At 37.6% G+C, this 23,446-nt stretch overlaps 1 protein-coding gene across 18 annotated transcripts in view; it reads left to right on the forward strand.

The window, feature by feature from the left end:
• Window positions 1-23,446, forward strand: part of LOC111940198 (uncharacterized) — a 92,832-nt gene that overhangs the window by 50,428 nt on the left and 18,958 nt on the right. For 5 of the 18 annotated variants that reach the window (XM_086883203.1, XM_086883207.1, XM_086883204.1 and 2 more), the window contains one exon: window positions 13,857-13,982. The exons of the other annotated variants lie outside the window; for them this stretch is intronic. In XM_086883203.1, the coding sequence (XP_086739329.1) occupies window positions 13,857-13,982 (126 nt within the window). The remainder of the gene's footprint in view (window positions 1-13,856; window positions 13,983-23,446) is intronic. 18 annotated transcript variants of the gene reach the window in all.

Here is a 23,446-nt window from a genome sequence, read left to right on the forward strand (position 1 = left end):
ACTGAAAGGTGCCCCTGCCCATGGCAGGGGGGTTGGAACAAGATGGTCTTTGAGGTCCCTTCTAACCCAAACCAGTATATGATTCTTCTGAAGCTACTGTGGCCCCTGGGTACTCTTCCACTGATATTTCAAGCAATGGTATTGGATTCTCTGTGGGAGACAGGCATTGGTGTTTTAATATAAATTCCATCCAGTGCTTTAGTTCCCATTATTAATTGCATGGGGTGTCCCTCCACATTGAGAGGCAAAACCTGCTCTGCTTTCTCTGCAGACAGAGTCCAGCACTACTGAAGTGCTGTCCAGGCCATTACAGTGGTGACCAGATTTTAACAAGGTCCCTTGCCCAGCAGGAGCTGACCTGGCTGAGTGATGCCTGCGCTCATTGCTCCATCTGAGCAATTCTCAGGGTGGCAGGGGCTAAAATTATCCCAAATTAGTGAAACATACTTAGAGATTATTATACACCAAGTTTAAAATAAGGCTGGTAAAAGTTCTGGTCAGGTGGAACCCACCTCTGTTTTTAACAGGCAGCTGTGGGCATCAGGACAGCAAATCCCTTTTCCCAGATTGTTCATCAGACAGTAGCTGTTCTAGAGAGAAAGAGAAACTCTAAAGCTTCAGCACCACACATGCTGACAGGGAGCTGCCCTAAGGCATGCCTCAGCCCAAAATTGTCCCTTCCCAGGGTGCTCAGCATGATCTGACCAGCTGCTGTACCTTACTTGAAATTGGCTCCCCCTGCCCTTTCTTTTCTCCTCTGTGCCCCTTTCTTCCTTAGTAAAAAGAGAATGCCTAGTTCTCAGTTGTGTCAACTTAAAAGATCCCTGGTATTACCAAATACCTGGTCTAGGTGGTAGGATGAAGTACAGTAGGAAGTTGTAAGTTTGTTTTAATGACAGAGACAGTTTTCGTTCTTCTAAAAGTGTTTTTCCATTGATTTCCCCAATATCTCCCTTCTTTGTGCAAGTCCCAGGTACTTAGGGACAGACCCAAACTGCAGTTTCTCTCTCAATATGTTCCCATTGTTCTGTTTCCACTGACAGCAAAACAACTCAGAATAACTCTATTATTTGCCATGGAATTAATTAATGCCGCTATGTGCAGTGTATCTTAAACAGTGGAGAAAATACTGGATACTAAAAATGGAACCAAGAGCTTCTTTATGACAGGAGAGCAAACACTTCAATCTTTAAGCTGGCTATTCTGGTCTGAGATGAAGAACTGCTATTTGTTTTACCTTTGTAAAGGTAAACTCTAATAAAAACATCTGTGAGGAAATATTGTGTGACACTTGAAATACTTGCATACCAGAAGACTTGAAAGTGTTCTTATTACCAGAGATTCCAAGTACCTTTCTCTTCCTAGTTTCAGCTTTTTGCCTTTGAAGATATCTAAAATAATGGAAAAACATTAGTGAAGTTCCTTTTCATCTCCTCTCCTTTCCAGTCATAATAATCTGCTACTTTTAAAATTTGGTTTTGTGACTCATTAGAGAAACATAAATGCTTCTTTTAGAAATATAAAGAATATTTTAGTAAATGGATACAGAGAAGCTTGCTGCCCAAAACATTTTTTTCCCCTCTCTTTAAAATTAGTTTTGTTCAATATCATTTCATCTAGAATTTTCCGGGAGGTTTCTTTACCTACATTCAGCTGACAAAACTATAACAAATCTGCAAATATTTTATAGAGGGAAAGATGGCAAAGGGGACACAAAGGAACAGCTCTATGGGTGCCCCCATTCCATACACCTTGACTGGTTGAGCCTGGCAGGAGTTTTGCTCCACTGGTTTGGCTGTTCAAAGCAGGCAGAAGCTGTGTTTTGTGTGATGTATACTTTAGTGAGGTTTCAATGAGCCTAATAATGAGCTGCATCCACCCTTACACGAGGAAGAGCTGTTTTTCTAAACCTAAATCTGCTGAAATTTGACTGTAGGCCCCTGATTAATGTGCTGAGGAAAGGCACACAGTTTGTTGTCCCACAGAGAAGGTGCACCTACCTCTCCTGTGAATGGCAAGTCCAAAAGGAATCCATGAGGAGCTATGCAAGGTTACATCTTCCTGGAAAATATATCACAGAAGAAAAAGGTTTACATTTAAAAACCAAACAAATAATTAGTCAAGCCATTTTGACTTATATAATTTGAATTTTAATACACAAACATTTCCAACAATGGAAGGAAACAGTGATAGAGAAAAGCCAAAGGGAAGGGTGCTCCTGGATATTTACTGTACAGTTTAAAATGAATGATCCACTATCTATGTATAGGATTTCACAAGCTCATCATGGTATATGGAAAATAGCTGTGAGTCACAACCAGGAAAATAGCAAAATAGAACCTGTATGGATAGTAATCCATGATCTTCTTTCTAGCAGGACCACAAGGTCTTTGTTGCAAACAGAGGTACTCTGTTGACTGTGCTTGTCCATCAAATCAAAAATAATTTGAGAAGTGGTGAGCAAAAGAAAGGAAGCACATCGACTCTAAACTAGGATGTGAGAATAGTGAGAGAGGGTGAGTGAAGCTGTAGGAGCTGGTTCTTGCCTTTTTCCTAACCATTAGTAGAGGGACTATTAAATATTCTCTACTCTGACTTCAGCAGGTAGTCCCTTTATAAACATCTTGATGATAAAATATTTATAAATCTTTTTAAAGTGGTGAGCAAATTTCTGCCTGAAATCTCTCTCTGCATTAAAGCCTCAGTACCTGAGCGATTAGAAAAACATAAAACAAAACCGAATTTGGAAATGTTATGGAGTGTCATCTTGAGTTTGTTTGCTCTGGGTTTCTTCTTTAGCTGTTCAACAAGCGTTTTCAGCTTTTTGCAAGTACACAGATGTCTCACAATAAGGAGTGGATAGAGTTGGGCTTTTTGTATCCACTTGGCAAAAAGGAAACAGAAGGAGAGGTAAAAAAAGTCTCCATTTTGAAAAGAACATAGTACATATAGTCATCAGTCAGTTTGTGATTTAAAAACATCTGTTGAATAAAGAATTGATTTCAGCAGTGTATTTGTTCTCCCTGCCTTGCAGGGCTCACTTGAGAGAGGGGCTAGATTACCTGTATCATTAATATCTGCTAGGCTCTTAATTGCTGCTCTTCTAGCAGATGTCTAGCTTGATTGCTTTTCCAATTCTTTGGTGCAAACCTGCAGAAAAAGAGTATTTTGTAAGGCTTTGTTGCATTGTTGAAGAGCAATTGAATTTTAAAGTTTTCTGAAGGGGAATGTGGGCTGGAGTGCTGAGGTGTGTATGACTGAATGCTGCCCTTTAGCTTTTATCAACTTGTGTGCAAGAATGAAAAGAGAAAGCCATAGAAAGGTATTTGCTGTATTTGTAGACATGTGTGGTTTTTCTTCTCTCAGAGATGTGCTTCTTGCTCTTGAAGCAAGCTAGACTACTTTTGTTACTGAAAAAGGATATGTAGGCTTTGTGTAATGTTCTAATGTACAGTGCACATTAGAGTCCATTGCTAACTCTGTTCTGGAGAGTGCCTGCTTTACATGGAGACAAAGCTGGGAAAGATACTTGGTAAACAAATATGCTGGTCTTGTGACCTAAGCTTTGGTTTGATTCAGTCCCTGATGCACAGGAACCCTGTGAAATGTCTCCAGTGCAAACCTGTCTCTGAAGAGAGGGGAGAGAGCAAGGGTTTTACCCTTGGCCAACAGGGAATTGACAAAGTAGGGGTTTTCTGATTGAGAACTGTCTCTTGCATCTCTAGAGTAGATTCTATAACGCTGTACCGTGTTTAGAAAAGGCAGCTGTTGTTTTTCTTACCTTGGTTGTTCCTTGGGTTTTGAGGCAGAGCTCCTGTAGCCACAGAAGTTATAGACAGCCCTAGTCCAGGTGGGAGGCAGGTACGCTGTCCTTCCTTGCTCCTGCCAGCCCTCGTGTGCTGAGGTTTGCAAGGACCAAGGACTCTGGGTCTGCAGCTGCTCCTTCTGGTTGGGGAGCTGCTTTTATTTTTTTTTCCCCATGAAGCTGTTTTGTTGGTACAAGTAATTTCTTCAAAGGCCCAAGAAAAGGCCCCTAGCATTGTCAAAGTTTGTTGCTATGAAGAGGCTTCGGAACCTCTTTCTGTTTTCCAGGGCAATGCTGTCTGTGCTGGCGTGTGAGGTGGTGTGAAGGGCTGTTTCTGGTCTCCTCTAGGTGCTGCTCCAGCAGTAACACCTGCAGAGCAACAGGCTGGTGACTTCTGCTGCTGCTCCAATTAGCTCTTTCATGTCTGTGCATTTGAAAGCTAATACTGGGGAACCTGAATTGCAGATGGCCTGCCTGTTCAGGGGCAGAAAAAACCCAGGTCTTTCATGACTATAGCTGTTGGTTTGGGTGTTTCAGCCTTTATTAGGAGAAACTTCTACACATTCTCTCCAAGTTTCATACAAGACACTTGTGATTTTCTTTCAGTATGAAAGAAACAGAAGGAAGTAAAAGAAACTTCTCAGAAATATTATCTTAAGTCACAAAAGAAAAATAGAAGGAAGTAACCCATGAAATAACCCAGATTATCTTTTACTTACTGCGATACAGTTTTTTACTCCTGTTTCTCTGATACTGTCTTTTACATGATAAGGTTAAAATACTTTCACTCTCTAGCAGAAGCACTTTATACCTGCCAGAATCACTACCATTAAAGTAATTTACATTGAGTTGCTAAACCAAAGCAGTTATGTCATCAGAAGTGCAGTTAAGATTGCTATAACTGCATCTAAACAAGTGTTGTTGACAATATAGGAATATTGCAAAAAAAATTCTATCTCTAATCAACATCTACATAGACAGGAATTTCCTAAGCTGACCTGAATTGGAACTATCCTTTGTGGATGTGATTGTATATCTATTTGTTTGTCTGTATCCATTCATATAGAATTTTCTGTCAAAAATCAGATTACCTGGTCTGCTGGTTTCTGCATTCAGTAATATAACACAACAACAACAAGAAAAAAACAAAACAAAGAAAGCAAAACACAAAACAAAGCCCCCAAACAAACAAACAAACAAGAAACCCACCGAAAAAACCCAAACCAAAAAATCCAAAAAAACCAAATAAAACCAAAACATAAAAGAAGGTCAAAAAGACACTTTGCCATCAGTGTGCCTGCTTGGCCTAATCTTATCCAGAAGTTAAACACTGGGCTTTACTAATCAGGATAAAGCAGGGAGTAAGTCAAGTATCATTTATCTTAGGAAGGCTAGATATGCATTTCAAAGTGTCTCTTAGCTTATAGAAGGAGGCCAAATAACCTTTTAATGGTGAGTATCAGATGTAATGCATCTCCTTCCACCTAAATTTTTGTGAACTCAGTGAATATAGAGTGAGACTTTGAGCTAATGCCAAACTCAAAGTGAAGAGAATCAGTCCCACCAGCTTCTTGTGCTCTGCCTGTGTGGTGATGTGGATGTCACTGAAGTGTGTAACAAGGCTGCCCCCTGTTCTTCAGAATTCAGTGCCTGTTCAAACACCCAGTGCTTGTATTTTCTGCTCTTTCTCTCTTCTGCAGGAAGGAGCCCACCTCTGCAAGCCTCCAGTTCTTCCTCTGAAGGAACTGAGCAGCTCATAGTTTCACTGTCACTGGGACCAGCTTTCATTCTTTCTTCTACTTATTTCTGATTTACTGTAGCACTGGTAGTAGATCCAGCAGCCAGCTGAAAGCTATCTGTGAGCTTTGGGTCACAGCGTGTCTCTATTGACTAGCAAAAAAACATTTTGAGTGTTTGGTCTCTGTTTCATTTACTGGTTTGAAGTCGGTGCTGCTTTGTATTTTCTCACAAGGTGTGACAGTCACTCATGAATGACTTTTGTATCTTCCTGTGCCAGAAGCCATGCAGGACCTTGTTTTGTGAGCTTAAAAGCCTTTGCAGCAAGAGTCTTTACAATTCTTTGTGCTGTGGCTGTGAACATTGTGAATTTAGGAACATTTTGTTCAAAGGCCAGGGCATATGCTAACCCTGCAGAGGCTGGGTTTAAAAGCACAATGTTTGTTACCCCAGGCACTGAAAGGAATTGTGTGGCACTGTGTTCTCATGGGATTTTGTGTTTGCCTATTTTTATCAAAAGTTTTATTATTTTTATATATAAAAGGAGGTAGATTTTACAAATACATGCTATCATTTCCAACTATGCTAGCTGTAGATTTTGGAAATGATTTTGCTTTGGTTTGCTTGTTTCTTGGTAGAAATCACGTAGCTCAGAGATTAAAAGGAATAGTGTACCTGCTGAACAGAAAATTTATGACCAGAAATTCAGTCCAAGTTGTTTTACTCAATTGATGATGAAATTATCTATGAATGTATATTTTCACTATATGACCAGTTTTATATATGGCTCAATAGTATTCATCATAGAAAATCTGTTCTGTTCCCTCTTGCCAGCTGCTAAATAAATTACTAGGGAATAATTTTTTTTTTATTCAGACAGATTTATTCTGCACAGGGGTGTCTGTGTACTACTGTCACCAAATAATCCATTTTGTTTCTTTGCATCTAGCATAGGTATGTGCTTCTGAAGTTTGAAAGAATTTGATCCCATGTCCTTGTGAAATCTACATTTTGATGTTACAAAAGGGGGAAAATATTTCTCTTTAGAAAATTCTGCTTCAAAATAATGTAGAAACTTAAGCTAAATCTTCACAGCAGACACTTTCAATGTATCTTAAATACATTGAAAACAACATTTGATTTCTAAATATCCAGTGTAGAAATATATTGAGAGTTGATTAAAATACTTTCAAAAATATGTTGCTTGACAAACATATTACACTGGTGACAGTCTTTTTTGAAAACTACATTTCAATGCTTTGATAAAATGGGCTTTGAAGTATGACACATTATCCTCCTGTCAGTGGTCAGAAATCTGAATAAACTGCCATGGATTGCACAGTTCAAGGGAATGAATACATAAAACAAATTCTTAGCTTGAAACTTTGGCTATTTGATATTCAATCAGAAGAGTTTTATAACTAAAAGTGCAAAAGCAGGAATGAAAAACTCTGGGCCTGCACATAAAATAGATATGTTTACGCAACTAGATATTTTGGATCACCTCAAAAAAAACAATCGTATAGTCTGATACTTTGCATCTCCTATGAAAAATTATATAGATGCTTTGTTCTCTGTCTTTCTGAAATCAGTTATAGTCCATATCAAATAGCTATGGGCAGTGTTATGAAAATCCTATTTATAATGGATTTGGTTAGTAATACTGACATAAAATTACTTGGGATGTTTTAGAGAGAGGATTTTTCAGGAGAAATATGTTTGGCTGGCTGCATGTGATATGAAGGATACTGTGTATGCAGTCACAAGGTGACAGGTTGCCATTCTATATTCAAGGGCAAAAGAACAGCAATATTTTTGGTTGCTAATTATTGTCATTAGCAAGTTTAACCAAGGGGTTATGCATTGGTCATAAAACCCCAGTAAAGTAAGACTCAAGTGGTTTGCTCATGTCACCAGAATTCCAAGATAAATGTGGTGAAAAGGATCAGCCATCATGTATTATATATCTCCAGACAGTGCACATTTTTCTCCCACTGTACTTCGGGAGTGAGACTTCTCTAGATGACAGTTATGGAAAGTCTGAAGTGTCTGGAATGTGCAAAAATAGAAAGTTCTGAATGCACTTAATAAAAGTTTAATTTGTGAGTTATATGAGCATAGAAATAACTACTGATGTGTGAAACCCAAAGGTGCATAAGTTCAGTCAAAGTTTTATATATGAACTTTTTACAGATTTCATTCTTTCTTGTGGTACAGGTTTTATATCTCTTTTATTCCTCTTTTCTTACCCTGTTCTTCCATTTTTTAAATGCATAAATTATTCTGCTTGTTTACAGCAGACCTTAAACCACTCTCCTATTGGTGTTTCAAACAGTTTATGTTTTATACCAGTATGTTCTGGTGGTGCAGGGGTGTAATATGTTTTTTTAGGTTTTTTTTGTTTTGTTTTGTTTTTTTTTTTTTTTTTCTAATTGTTTTCTCTTTTTCTTGTTATGGACTTTGGGAAGGGTGTCCTGCACAGATCTTACGTCTGTCTCTAACTTGATTGTTTTTTTTTCTGAGTTAATTTTTTCCCAGATTTTAACTTTGCTGTGCAGGATTTTATCACGGGGTCTTTGCAGGCCTGCCAGGACTCAGCATGAACTTCCTGTGAGTTTTGGCTTCTCTTGCCCTCACAGTAGGGAAATCTTATCAATCACTGATTGATAGCCCAAGACTTGATGATTAGAGTGGGGGTCTTACAGATTTATAAAGCTTAAAGGAAAGATGCTGATGTAAGCAATACTCCATGGTTTTGTGGTTCCCTAATTTCCCTCAAAGGCTCCCATGTCAGGGAGCATTGTATTTATAGACAAGCAGAACCAAATCTTGGTGAGTAGCAGTACTGAAGAGTAAAGTGAGGGATTATTACGATAGCTGTATTCTGAAGATAAGAAGCAGATGGACCTGGGTCAAACCCCAGAATTTTATCATGTATCTGTTATACTGCTATCATTAAAATTGGCTTTTTTTAATTTTATTTTTTAATTTTTTTTTATGGATACTAAAGTCCTTTTACATAGTTTGCCCATTATTTGCCTTTAGAGGTATTCTGCAAGGGAGGGATTGGGAATAACTTGCTGACAAGTATCAGCTAAAGGTAGCTCTTATTTCTAAGCTCCACAGGAAACATATCCTTGTACCTTCAAGTTGTGATTGAAGAGTCATAGACAGAGCAGCTGTTTCCTTAAAGTGCACTGTAAGAGCAGCAAATCATCTTTTAAGAGAGGCAATTTCTCTTCCCATTGGACCTGATTGTGATGTTTTCCCTGGTGTAAGTTGGGAGTAACATGAAGATGCTCCTCTGTTTGCACTGAATATGAAAGTAGAAAAAGTGAAGAAAGAACTGTGTTTGCTGGATCTGAGAAAGTAATTCTCTGACCTCTGGTACTACCTATTTCTTGTCAGATTTCATTAGAAGTCCTCAAGACAGTGTTGGAACAGTGCAGTTCTACTGTTCAAAGTCACATCATCACATCATGACTGACTCAGTCTAGGTACACGTGTAAGCACCAGTGTCCTGACTTCAGTCTCTGTGCTGACTGTACCTTAAAAAAAGTTGTATCAGCTCTTTAATGCTTTTAAAAAGTGTAGGACTTGCTCTAGGTTCAGAGCCTAATTCCTCTCCAGTGCAAGTGTGGCCTGGCCTAACTCCCAAGATGTAAAAAGCAGTATACTCACGTGGCAGGCTGTATTACTTTGAGAAGTTAAAAGAGAAGGCAAGTAAAGAAAGTAAGTCAGATTTTGTGTAGGGATTGAAAAGGTATGGGAAATTCTGGTAAATGTATGGAAAGATGAGAAATCATATCCAAGAGAGATGCTGTCCTGGGGGACACAGTGACTCAGATCAAGCTAAGATAATGTGAGGAGGAGGTGAACAAGAAAGAATGGATTTATTATCCCAGGGTGGTGGATCCTTCTATTTCTTTGCTAACTCAACAATCAAGGGCTGCTTTCCTCATGCAATTAGAAAAACATAATGGCTTCATGGTCTGTTATGTTATACACATGGAATTAAAAATCTTTTATATATACTTTTGAAAATGTCTTTTATGGCTGTAGTTCTTCATGGGTAGCATAGGAAACAACATCTAGAGGTGCAGATTGGAAGAGGCTCCATCTCTCCTTTGTTTCCTAAGTTTATTGTGCTCTTTCAAGTCTCACTTGCCTCACTTGAACTCTGCATGCCAGCTGGACTGGCAAGGAAGGCATTTGAAACTGAAAATAAGAGCAAATGCACTGGGAAATTGGCAAAGTAAAGGGGCAGCTTTGAGGCAGACTTGAATTTTCCACAATTTTTGGAATATTACTTGATCATTTTTCCTTATCTTTGATTGATAGGAAAAAATTGTGAAGCATAACAATTATTTGGTAGAATGGCTTCTAAAGGTCTGATAAAAACAGCAGCCCTGTAACTAACTCTGAGATTGTTCAGACTGTCTAATTTTGATGTGATGAAAATTTGTTCCTTGACAATTACTTTTTCTTCTCTGAATTTACTTTGTTTCCTTGCTAGCCTGGTTTAAGGACTTGCTGAGAGTGATGTCTGAAGATTTTCACCACTCTGTGAGCAGTTTGTACCTTGTTACTGGCATGAAGAAAGGTTTTTGAGGGGTAATACTAAGTCAAAGCAAGTTGTTCTAAATTTACTTCTTTTATTTTCCTTTTTTTTTTTTTCCTCCTTCCTTAACCTAGCACTTTTGATGGTCTGCATTCTAAGTTCTGTTTATTCCATCTATTTATGATTTTGGTTTTGATGTCTGAAGGGAACTATCACAATTAAATATAGTCCAATACAGCACAAGTAATTATTCTGACTACGCTGCAAGATTTTTTTTCCCAGTGCATTGTGGATCTAGGATTAACACTCCATCTGAGCACTTTCATCTAAGATCCCCTCTGTTCCAAGGACAGTTATGTTGAATGTAAGCTTCTGAATACAGGTTTCCTCTCTTAAAATGGGAGATTTGTCTGTTTGCTGACAGACTGGACTTAAGTTTCTTTGAAAAGTTGCTGTTTTTCCTGTTCTTTAAGGTCCAGCTAGACACGTTAAATTTTGCAATCTTTGCTGCTTTGATCATTCTCAAGGGGAGCCCTTGGGCAAGAAAGAAAATGATGAAACTGGATGTTTATGGCATATGGAAGCCTGGACTTGTGAGCAGTGTTTCTCTTCAGATGGTGCCCTTAGAAAATATTAGGTTTTCATGTGTGCAGGTTCATGTACCTGTGAATGCATTTGAGAACTACCAGGTCACATAAAAACTAACAGAAATATCACAAACTATTTTTAAATGCTATGAAGTTGTTTTTTTTTTTTTCAGGTATTACTGGCTGTACAGGAAGCTACTGTACAGGAAAAATGAGAACATGTGAATAGATGTTGATATAAAAGTTTACACATTTATGTATACCTTAAAAATTATATAAATATTATCTACGTCTCTTGACTAAATAAGAAACCATACTTAATAAACCACAGACTACAATATTAAGATAAATACTTCCTTTTGTATTTACAGAAAAGTGGAATAAGCTGTTCATTATGATCACTGCCCTGCAGAAATTCAAAATGTTTCACAGAATACACGGCATGGTCATTAAAATTAAGAGACTTGGCAAATCACCTATTGAAATCAGTGCTAATAACAGGTATTTTACAAGGGAGAACTGTTAAGGACTTGAGGAACTAAACTTTTCTCAAAAGCAGTCTTAACTTTTGAGATATTACTATTATTATGTCCAGGAGTTTTTTAAAAAGTGCAGTGGAAATGGGGGTAGGCTGTCTGTTTGAAGCATCCATTAGGACTGGATGTTCTGGAGTGCCCCTCAATCCAGCTGTGCTCCATGCAGGGAAGGTAACAAGTGGTGATAATAAACAGGTAATGAACAATATATGATTGAATATTCCATTGGCAAGGATGTTTTGTTTTGTTTTTATTGTCAGTTTTCATTTCAAGTATATATTTTGTCCTCCTGGTTCAGTGCAGGGTACTTTTTTGTCAGCCAGAGATGAGTGCTAAAAATGAAGTAGTAGTAGTACTTTAATTGACACAACCTATTGACTGTCACACATTCAGTACAAGCACCTTCCTTGTATTTAGAGTGTCTGAAGATGTTTATAAGCACAGAATTATTGGGGTGGGGATGAAGCACAAGATCACCTGTCCTAGAACTCCTGGTAAAGCAGATTCACTTAGAGCAGGTTGTACAGGATCACATCCAGGTGGGTTTTGGGTATCTCCAGATAGATGAGTCAGAGATTAATCTAAATGCCTGCCTCAAACTGATGGTTCTAAAACACAATGCAAGCCTTCACAACAGTATGAATAATGGAGAACTCTGGCTTTATGAAAAATACCTAGATTCAAAAAATAATTAAAAAAAAAAGAAGACAGAATAACCCTTATTCTCTGTAGACTGCTAGCTAAGAAAGAAAAAGACAGGAGCATAATATGAAGTTCTGTTTCCTGACAACCAAATCAAAAAATATCATCCCACTGGGCACACAAATACACAGTTTGGAGGAAGATATACAGGTGAGGACTGTACATTGCATCCTATTCCTTCACTCCAGGGGAGCTGAGTGTATTTAAGGGCCTGATCTCTGTGAGTTACTAATGTGGGCAGGAATGGTGAAATGATGCAAAGCACTGTTTATGATCTCTGTCTCCCTTTCTAATGGTGGTTAGCTTCTGTGGCCATGCTGGCTTATTTAGACAGCATTTCTGTATCTGCTCTCTGCACAGATGGGTGTAGTGATCCCTGATGAGCAAACCGTCATTGTTTTCCATTACTGAAGTGCTGCTGTTTGTGATAACTTGGGAGGGGTGGAAACATCCCCAGCTCCCGGGAGACATTGTCAAATACTTGCAATATACTGTGTGGGTTTCAGTTTTTCATTGAAGGCTCTCAGAGGAGGCCTTGTTATAAGCAATCTTTGGAGAATTAAATATGAGAATAAGTGATCTTTAGAGAACTAGAATAAAAACCTGCAAATCTGAGATTGTTTTCTCCAGACAGCCTGAGTTCATGGATCAGAAGTGTGATGCTGACAATAGATTTTACATGTGATGATCATAACACCCCTGGGGGTGCAGGGGTTGTATGTGTATATATCCATATATATATATATATATATATATATATATATAATGCACAGGGCATTCATACCAAGCTGATTGTGATCTCAATTAGATTTATTTCAGATAGCTCTCTGTAGCTGGAAGCCTTGCTTTCTGTGAACATTCAAAAACATTTACACATGTAAGCTGTGACGCTGAAAGTATTGTATCAACCACTTGTTAACAAAAAGAAATAAAAGAAAACTTTGTGTTTGGAGAGGTTATGCATTTGTAACACTTGGAGACAATATTGAAGCTGAAAATTAATATTATAATTCAGCCCTAGCAGTTTACATTTCCAGAGGGCAATGAAGGAAAATAAATCCAACATTCATATCAATGTTCATTATACTATAGTTAGAACAGCACAATGGTCAAAGAGAGTAAGAAGTACATAGAATTTGTTTTTTTAGTCTTTTTCTTATGCCCTCAAGTTTATAATTTTCCCAGGAGTTACATATTGGAACATTAGAGAAGTGAGGTGACAACTTTGTCTTCTGTGTAAAGTGTCTTTTCAAATTTTTGACTACATGTTTAATGATTATCGTTATTTTATGGTGACCAAGTTTTTTATGGCATTGCTGAGATTCCTGCTGCCTTTAGTTGGTGCTGAAGATGTGAAACCCTTCAGAAATCAGTTCTAATTTTAAATGAACCTATTGTCTCTGAAAGCATTAGCTCAGGAGAGAACTTAGTCAAAATAATGTGACACTTTCTATTTCTCCACTCTAGCTAAAACTTAAATTGAGAATCTAGTTTCTCAGTGACCTCACACTTTTCAAAAGCTTACAGCCTCAGTTCCCTGCCTAGCTATCCCACATTACAAGTTATGGATGAAATGGTTACTTTTGTAGTAAAATATTCTTGAAAACTTAGTGTCTTGCTCACAGTTATGTCCAGGGAAGCATGAAAATTTTAATAAGAAAAAGATTTGCTTTGTGTTCTTTACATTTACAATTTCAAATTCCAATTACAAAAAAAAGACATTGCTAAAATGTAAACAAATATCAAGCTATCTGCAGTGTCTTGTTTAAGTTTAGTGACAAATGACTTTTTTGAAAAATGTATTTTCTCAACCCTCAGAAGCTTTACTCAGTGGGAAAGAGTAAATACTGAATAAGTTCTTGTGATGCAGACAGTTAGAATTGCTTCTGAAAAAGCTTGCCTCTGCTTCTCTCCTTGCTCAACCACAGGTTTTAACAGAACTGGAGCAATAATCATGGGAAAGAAAAGAATGAGATTTGAGAACCTGGAAGAGCAGCAGTTTGGCAGTTCAAGTCAGACAAGACCTGAAGTTTCTTCTTTCTATCTCTTCTTTGGTCAGTGTGATGTGTACTTTACTGGAGAGTGTTGAGTATTTTTCTGAATCACCAAGCTGGGATTGCTGTGGATTCCTGAGTTTTATGCATACAAAATTTTTCCTTTTGTCCTTACCTATCCTGAGGTGACAAAGACCTCATTTCTGCGACTGGATGTCCTTAAAGAGTTTTTGGCACACCCAACAGGAACCCTTTGCAGTTTACTGGTGTATGCAGCATAATTTTTGCCTGCAGGGTTCTCACTGTTTGCTTTCTTTAATACATGTGGAACCATTATGTGGGCAGACTTGTCTTCATTTAGTGTTCACAGATTGTCCTCAAGATGATAGCCCCTGTTGGAAGAAGAGTGCTTTTCCCAAGCAGCTTTCTTGTAGTTTCTCATCTGAAGGAGCTATCAAGACCTAATTACTCAGAGAAGGAACATTGAGAACATGGAATTATTGTGAAACAACATCCTTTTCTTGCACTACTGCTAGCAATGCAGAAGAAATCATAGGCTTAGTGACCACATTTGAGAACTAATGCCAGAAACTAGCAAAATATGAGATATAAGACATATGAAAGACAAGGAGCCATGGGCACAGTATGTAATTCAGCAGGAGCACATCCAGACACACTTAGAGCAGAAATTGCAATGCAGCCTGATGTTACAGGGAAATAAAACTCTTAGAGTGGAGCAAGTAATGGATTTCTTTAGTCTAGTGACCAAAATTAAGCCTCGTGTTTGTGTGTGGGAGAAGGGCTCATAGTGACTCAATGTGCAAGGCTCTGAGATATTTTTGGTAATGCAATATTCAGTCTCAAGTGCTGTGATTCCAGAAAACGCTTGGTACAAAACTCAAATAATTACATTTTGAAGGTATTTAAACCTTTAAAAATTAGGTGACTTTCAAAATGGATGTGCTATTCCACTTTTAAATCATCAAAATGCTTCCATTTCCCACCCTGCCTGCCTGAAAGTATCAAATATTCAGTTTCTTGTCTTGGGATGCAGTAGAGGCCAGAAATATCAAAAATTTTCTGGTTTTGTGTAACTTCATGGAATTAATAGTTTATCTTGTTTATTATACACCACCACTTGTGTATTCACCTTCTTTTCCCCATAAAAATTTCAATGATTCATGGCAAATAACTCATCAAACATTTCTATCGATACATATTTGTTAAAAAACCCCAAACAAACATAAAAAAACCCCCAAAAAACCCCACAAAAGTCTCGTGATGGTTAGGTTGAACATGTAATTTGGTTTTCCATTTGAAATATCATGATTCCTCTCAGAAGATTGTATTTTTTGAAACAGGTTTATGATGACTGCTTTCTCTTTCTTTAAGCATGTGTCTCATGGGCAAAATTACTGCATGTGGAATTACATGCACACATAAACAGGAAGTATTCTGTAATAGGATAGTGCTAAAATTTGACCAATTTGACAGATTTGACCAAGAATATGCATCCTTGCCTGTGCAATTTTATTTTATGTGTAGGGTAGTGACCATGTAAGTAATAAGGTTCCCATGAAGATCCCAAAACTAGTTCCTTACTTCAAGGGCAGGGAGGTTTTGCAGGCAGCCCAAGCTGCTTGTTCTCTCCAAGCATTCCAGACGTGTTAGAGATGCTCTGGGATTTCCAGTATTTTCTTAGGGGAGAGTATGTGTTGCCACTCTGGCAGCAGCGTGAACTTGAGCTAATGATGTCCATTTATTATTATTTTTGATACACTGAGAAAGGCAAGTGAGGGAAGCAAAATGCTTAATAGTCACAGAAGTCTGGAGTCATTGTTTTTTCTTGCACTGCTGAAGAGAGCTCTGGGACTGCCTTGGGGCTGGGGAGGAAAGGCAGCTCAACATTGGAACAGAAAAGTGTCATACATACCAAGGACAGTTTTCTTTGCCATACAGCCATATATCTATCAGGTTTCTTGTCTCTGTATGCCTGCCTCAGACTAGGAAACTGTAGGTGAGGAGAAGGTGTGATGCAGCAGCACTGCTGAGATGTTTTCACCTCCATGTGCTGTCACCCAGCTACAGACTGTGGTAACATCAGAACACTGTTGTCAAGGCAGGAGCTTTCACCTGGGACATCTGTGCTCCACACTCTGTGTCTCTACCCTGGCAAAACAACCTCTTGAAACTGTTCTCCCCTGTGGATGTCTTACTTGCTATTAAACTATTTCTGCTATTTGAGAACATCTTTACCTGTAGTCCCAGAAGAAAATCTAGAGGCTTTGGGGTTTGATTTCCTGTAGTGATGTTTTTAACCTCTAAGAAATGTGTGGGGAGAGAGAAAATGTCACATCTGTGTTGTGTAGCTAGGCTCAGATTCTTGGCAGCTTGGAAGAGGAGCATAATATGTTGATTTTGTATGGGCATGGAATTTGGATTGTCACAATGTTTTCTTGCAACATGAAATGTGGTTCATTAAAATATTTCTCAATGCTTTTATTTTTCCTTTAACAATGATGTGTTGGAGCCTGCCTCCCAGGTACAATAAAGAGGGATCAAAACAGTAAGTGCTATAAAAATAAATGCAAATAAATTAGACGACAAAACACCTTATAGTAGCCTGGAATTTTATGTCAAATGGGTTTGACAGGGTGTTGAACAAACTAAATTGCTAGTATGAGATGGAATGAGGTTTTGAGTCTCATTTTTATTGTTCTTTAGCTGTAGCTCTAGTGTAATTTGCTTTCTTATGCTGCAAAAGAAGTTTGACTCCTTTTTCTTGTAAAAAAAATTACCATGCTACAGCAGAACATAGGAAAAAGGAAAGCATTTTGGAGCACTCTTATATCAGTGTGCTGGTAATGGTCATGTATTGTCTTGAGGTTTAATTGTATTGCTGTCCTGTGTAGGTGTCCTCACAATAATCTCAGATAACTACTGCTTTTTTGGAGGAGGCAAGAGAGGAGGACTTTTTGATTTTATTTTGTGTAATTTCAAAATGTCGTATACATTATGTTATGTGGTAGAACTTGAGGTTGATTTACATTAGCACTACACAGGATTAAATGTCTTTATGAAAATAAAAGTCCAGCTTTAAAATTCACCTTGGTGCACTTAAAAAAAAGCTTGGCTTTAAAATTCAGCCAGATTTCCACCTAAACCATGTTGGGGTTTTTTTGTAAAATAAATTATTTAATCTGGAGAGACATTAATTATCTCTAAAACATGAACTTCACTGTTGTGAACCAATATGCATCACACATTTCTAAGATGACTCTCCACAGAGCAATGGTGCAAATATGCCAACATTTAAAAGTTAAATACAAATGGATCCAGATGAAAGTCAATCACAGAGGTCCCCATCTGTCAAATATCTGTGTACTTAACTTTTTGCACATGAATGTTAACAGGGAAGTTAACTGGATTATTTATGTAAAATTAAGCACATATGCTGAAGCCCATTTGTGTCTTTTCCTTCTCTCGAAGGACGTAAAAATGAATATTCATAGCTCTGCAGAGGAGTTTTGCAAAGATGTCTATATGTGGGCAGGTGCTTAATTTTTAAGGTCTGTGGAGTCAAAGTATTTGTGTCAATATAATGTAAACATGTGCAGAAGACTTGGCAGAATCAGTCCAGGTGTCTAAGCAGGTGTATTTATAGTATCAAACCACACTGGTTTATTCAGAAGAAAGCCATTATTTGAGTGACTTTTCAAGCTGAAAAGGCTCTGGGAATTTGAAAAGGCAATGAAGTTCCAAGTATTATTAAAAGAAAAATAGTCTTGTACCAACTTCCTATTAATTTTAATTGTATTACACCTCATTCTTAATTCAGATGAGCTCAACTCATCACTGTCTGTAAATCCATGGGGTGTTTATTTTCACTCATATTTTCTCCCATGAAATGTATTATTAGCACATCATATTTGAGTCTTTGCTTATTGCAGATAAGTCTGTTTTCTATTCAGAGATAATTTAATATTCAAATAGTGTATACTTGCGCAATGTGATTTAATTCTGCAGCTTGTTTATGTTTGAAAGGCTAATGTTTTCCAAACCACAATTTAAGGGTGCATGTACCAAGGCAAATTACAGTTTCCCAAATGAGTCAAGTTGTGTAAATTGTCAACACACATTGACATGCAAAGGAAAGTTCTAAGATGTCATAAGTTAGGTGGCCAGATAAGAGTGGGGAAACAAGCAAATCAAGAGAAATAGGAATTTCCCTGGAAAGAATTCCCTACAGAGCAGGTAAAATTGCAAGAATTGTGTAAAGCACTGCAGGGAGAAGGGAAAAAAAGAGTTTGTGCTTATTTATCCTCATAACTTTTCCCTCATTCAAGAAAAGAAATTCCACAAGCCTTCTATTTTAGGGGAAGGTGTTGGCACTTAGGTCCCTGCCATCAGTCAGGTGATCTATCACTATTTCATCCACAGCAATTCAGGTCCTCTCTCCCAATGCAGACTGTGCATAAATAGTCTTGTTTTGCTCTGGCAGAGGTGGTTCTAATATTTTACCAGGGATTTCTGTGGGAGTGGTATGTGGGTTTTTAGTGAAAAGCACCTTTCTTTGATGGGAACAAAAAAAGACCATTAGGACTTCACTCCAAATATTTATTGGGTTCTGGAAAATATTAAGGCCAACCCCACTTTTGTAAGGCATTGGTGTTTTTGCAAGAGGCTTATGTCAACAACTAAAACTAGCATAAATAAGCCTGCAGTGATTACAGCATGTTGGCACAGTAGAAACTGGGTCAACTTTAGAACCTTTAAGTGTGATACAGAAACTATTCTGGGCTTGAGTGATGTATTGTTATACTCAGATAAAGAATTTATAGGTTAACTAGTAGTTTCATGGATTTCTAACCATGAACTGTCTCAGTTAGTACCTTTCACTTGCTTATCGGTTACTTTTTGAGAGATCCTTAAAAAAACAACTTTTAGGGGTGCATATGGGTACAGCAATGCACTGATCTGGAGCTGGTGTAGATTTTCTGGTGCCTTGTGATATCACTTTGATTCTGCAAGTTCTTATCTGCTCAGACAAGGCTAGCAGAGTGTAGGGTAATCAATTATTAGTGTATTACTTCTCAGTCAAAACAATTTTTACTACGTGCTGTCAGTTTCTTTCAGAAGTGGAAATGATGATGGTCAGCAGCACTTGGAAGCTGATAATTACTTGACATTAGAACTGGCAGAGGAAGGCAGGACATTCTCTAGCAATATTTGAAATTCCATGTTGTTGTTTTAAACTCCATTCTTTCTTCCTGTGAACGCTTCAGTAGCTGATCCTGAACAACATGGCAACTTATCTGGGTGGCTGGTGTACATTTTAAGGTCATTGCTGTCAAAGAGAATTTTAGTTGGCTTTTTTTAAAAGTTGTTGAGGACTAGAAATTACAATGGTGAGGTGTGCATCTTACTTCATTAAGCTTACCTTACTTCATTCCCTTTAGGGAAAAAGCCAAAAACAACAAAAACCCAAACCAGACAAACAACAACAACAAAACAAAATAAAAAAAGTCAAACCCCTCCCCGCCACAAAACCAAACCAAAACAAAACAAAAAACCCAAAACACCCAGCCCAACACAAAACAAACAACCCCCCATCCTGCAAGCACAAGAAAATTAAATGTTGGGCACCTCTATATATCCAATGTCTAAATACCTCTGACTATGCCTAGAAAGTGTTGCATTGCATTGGTAGAAACAATTCTAGGATGTGAAAGGCTTGTGGAGAATACAGATGTGCTGATGTGACTTCACTCATCTGTTACCAGGAACACTCAACCACAGACATTACAGATTTGCACGCTGATTTCAAATAAACTTTTTGTAATCCATTGTTTATTTAATACATAAATGAAATTCTGATTGTAAGTGAATAATACAATTTTAATCTATACCTGCTGGAGAAGTTGGTTTTGCCTTTCTCTGTTGCATATTATGAATCTACCCTCGGGGGAATATTTATTCTGTTATATATATAATATACTATACATATATATATAATATTTTAGACTTGCTGTAAGTTGAAATCATGGAGTTTTTGTGTTTCTTGTTTTCTCATTACCTTCCACTCATTCATGGCTCACCTGCAAAGTTATAACTTGTAGGGTGAGGTATGATAGGGGTATAAGCTGGAGAAATCCAAACAGCAGTTTTATTTTTTTTCTGTAGTTTAAATACAAGACTGAATAGATCAATTCTGTTCCTTGATAATAGATTTCTGCAGTTGTGGGGCCAAGGAGAAGTGAAATTTCTTCACTTGCTCCTTGTTGTGTGCAGAATTACCTGGTCTGTGCCTGTCAGGTTGTTTCTGGCTGTTGCCTGTGTTGTGTCCTCCCATCCCTCCCAGGTTTGTCAGTATCACACTATCCCAAGTTTAATGTCAATACTCCATTATCTTTCCAGGTCAAACTTGAATCTTTAAGAGGGAGGGACATTGATAAGCCTCTGAAAAAGTCTGGGTTTGTGCTGATCATATCCTCTCTTGTGATGAGGCTGCAGTTTTATCTTTACAGAAAGGTGTTGCCTGGTATTTCCCGTTCAGGGTCTTCATTATGACAGACTTCCTACAGCTACTACAGAACCACAGTTTTCTGCAAGTTCAGTAAATGTAGCTTTAACTATGGTGTAGTCTTCCTATCATATTTCAATTTAATGTGACCTTCACTGTAAGTTTATCATAGTAAACTCTATCACTTTGGAAATGCTTCTTGATATGAGTCATTCATAATATGCATACCTGCACAAAAATTGCCCGTCTCTGTATGCTTCATTATTTTGTAACATATTAAAATGTCCAAATGTGACATGTGGAAAGAAAAATCCAGAATGAAAATAAAATATCCCTCTGAATTACAGACTTCAAAGGAAATCCTACCTGCACTGGCATTAGTTGAATTTCTGCTTTCCACACATACCTATTCTGAATTATGCAAGTGCTCCAACTCAACAATTTATTTTTCTCATTCCGTCTTTTTTTTTTTTTTAACATGTGGAGTCCTATATCTATTTTTACAGAGTTATGAGTTTTTTCTCAGAGTATATTTAAAACACTTATTTGTCTCTTTCTGCTGAGACCTTTCTTGCTTCTTTGTCTCATCATAATCTCTGAAACCAAATGCATTAACCCCTTGTTGCCTATAGTCCAGCTCTAAGTAAGAGTAAACTTAAATCTTCTTCCTCAGGAGAGGGAAAGAGAATAGGTTGTTTCAATCAGCTTTGCATTATTTATATTGCAGAAATGCACAGATATCTAACATTAAGAAGAATCAGAGAGAAGAACTGTATGTCAGAGCCCTCCAGCCAAGGAAGGGGATATATTATTCTTACGTGAGAAACATAAGGATAGTCTAGCCTGTGCAAAGTCCTAAATATCACAAATACTTCTCTGAGAGATATATGTGCACTTACTCCTTAAGGAAGTTTCTGGAGTACACTGAAGATTAGGACCTAACAGAAAAAAAAAAAAAGAAAGGATATGTGCTGACTTAAAATGGGATCCAAATTTTTCTGAGTAATTTCTACTGTGGCTTATTATGAGCAAGTAACAGCCATATTTGCTGAAGAGTGAAATTAAGGTTTAGTAACATTTGGGATGCTATTTAAAACCTTGTCACTGAATAATCTGTTTTTAGGTGGACTGGGCTATGGGCAGTCTAGGAGGATGGGAATTCTCAGGTTTTGAGGAATGCTGGAATTACAGGGCAGTGTGGTAGAACGGTCTAAGCAACACCCTAGGAAACAACTCCTTGGTTGTTTGATAAGCAATCAGTCTCAAGTTGGCAGGGAGGGTATTGTGCAGGAAGCTGGGGTGGGTGTATCCATAGCACTGTGCAGACCTCACTAAATCCCTGTGTGGGTACATCCAGTGCAGGTGAAGTGTGACCACACACTTGATATGAGTATCCTGTAGCGATGTCCGTTCCAACCAACTGGATAAAATTCCTGCTGGTAGCTGCTCCCTGCCTGAATGAAAACAGCCCAAGTAGCTCTAAAGGCTGCTTCCCCTTCATTGTGCCTAGGATCCATGCAAAGTCTGGTTTGGTTTGCTTGGCTATGTGATTTTCCTTTGAACTCACCCTCTCAAATATTTAACTTTGATAACTCTTCTAATTTTGCTCTCTCTCTCCAACTTTCTGATTCATAATGTGCTTGTAGTGACTTTATTGTGACAAGTCTTAACTAAAGCAATGTATGGCTGTTATTCATTTGCCTTTGTATGAAAATATTTAGGATGCACATCCTTAATTACTGACTTTTCTTCATCTGGAATCTCTTGGTAATGATATTTTTGAGGTGGGAGATGTTAATCCCTTTGTTGAGATCAGCCATATGCTCTTTTCCTCTGATTATAATTACTTTCTTTCTATAAATTACCACAGTGCTATTGAATGTGCCTTGGTGAGGGAATTTGCACTTTGGCTGGCAGGGAAAATGTTACAGGTGTGAACTGTGATGTGTAATAATCTTTGTAAGAGCTGTCTGATTTCTTTTTGACAGTTTTTCATCAAAACTGTGCTCTTATTGAAGTTGAAATGTTAGCAGAAATGAATTAGTCTGACAAACTTTGTAAAGAAAAAAGTTTAAACATTAACTTTTGACAACTGACTTATTTTCTCTTGACTTGAACTTTTAATATTAGCTATCAGTATACTTAATATCATATGCACAAAAAATTTGCATTTAAGCTTTTGTTCATCTTGTTGTAATCCCTTTCTCTGCTCTAAGACAAGTTTAAGTAAAACTCTGTCATTTCTGGAAGATGTCCCCCAAACCATCCTTAAAGTGTTCAAGTCTTTTACCTCTGCATGTGATCTGTTCTATTTTTTTCAGGTTTTTTCTGACTCAGAGCAAAAATAAATGTTCAATTTTCAATCTTAAAGTAGGAAAACTTTCAGTTGTATTTTTAAATTATTATGTATTTTAAATTTTAAAAGAACAACATCTTGTCCTTCACTTTTAGCCAGTGATTCCTTCCTGTTGTGCAAGATTTACTTTGATTTAGTAAAGTCTATGAAGGTCTTAGGTTTTGCTGGGAGACTAAAATACCCCAAACAAACAAACATGCAATTTTTTTTTCTAGGAGAAAAAGATGCCTTTGCTTTGTGGAGATCTTTGTTAAAACTAGTCTCATTTATGCTTGTAAAATTACCACTGAAGTATTACTAGACATTCAAAAGTTTGATTCACAATTTAGGTTCTGGTTTTCTCCAGTAAAGTAGAAGGTTAACTGTGCATTTCAGCATTTCCTGTGATTTTTTTGCTGTCTTTAATCCTTCTAATTGCAAGCTGTTGTCTTCTGCCTGAGTCTGGTTAATACGCTTCATTTCCCTATCTTTATTCTTTGTGCTGCTTTGCACAGCTATTCTGATTCCTTTTGGAAATCAGTGAAATTAGTTTGATTTGGATTTTTCATTCATGAAAAGGTCTAATTAGACAAACAGTCATCATCAAAACTTAGACTGGCACATTTGCTGCTCTAGGAATTCTGGATCTGAATCAGCCTTGCAGAT

Source organism: Cyanistes caeruleus, chromosome 3, assembly GCF_971803275.1.
Source record: "Cyanistes caeruleus chromosome 3, bCyaCae1.hap1.1, whole genome shotgun sequence".
NCBI lineage: Eukaryota > Metazoa > Chordata > Aves > Passeriformes > Paridae > Cyanistes > Cyanistes caeruleus.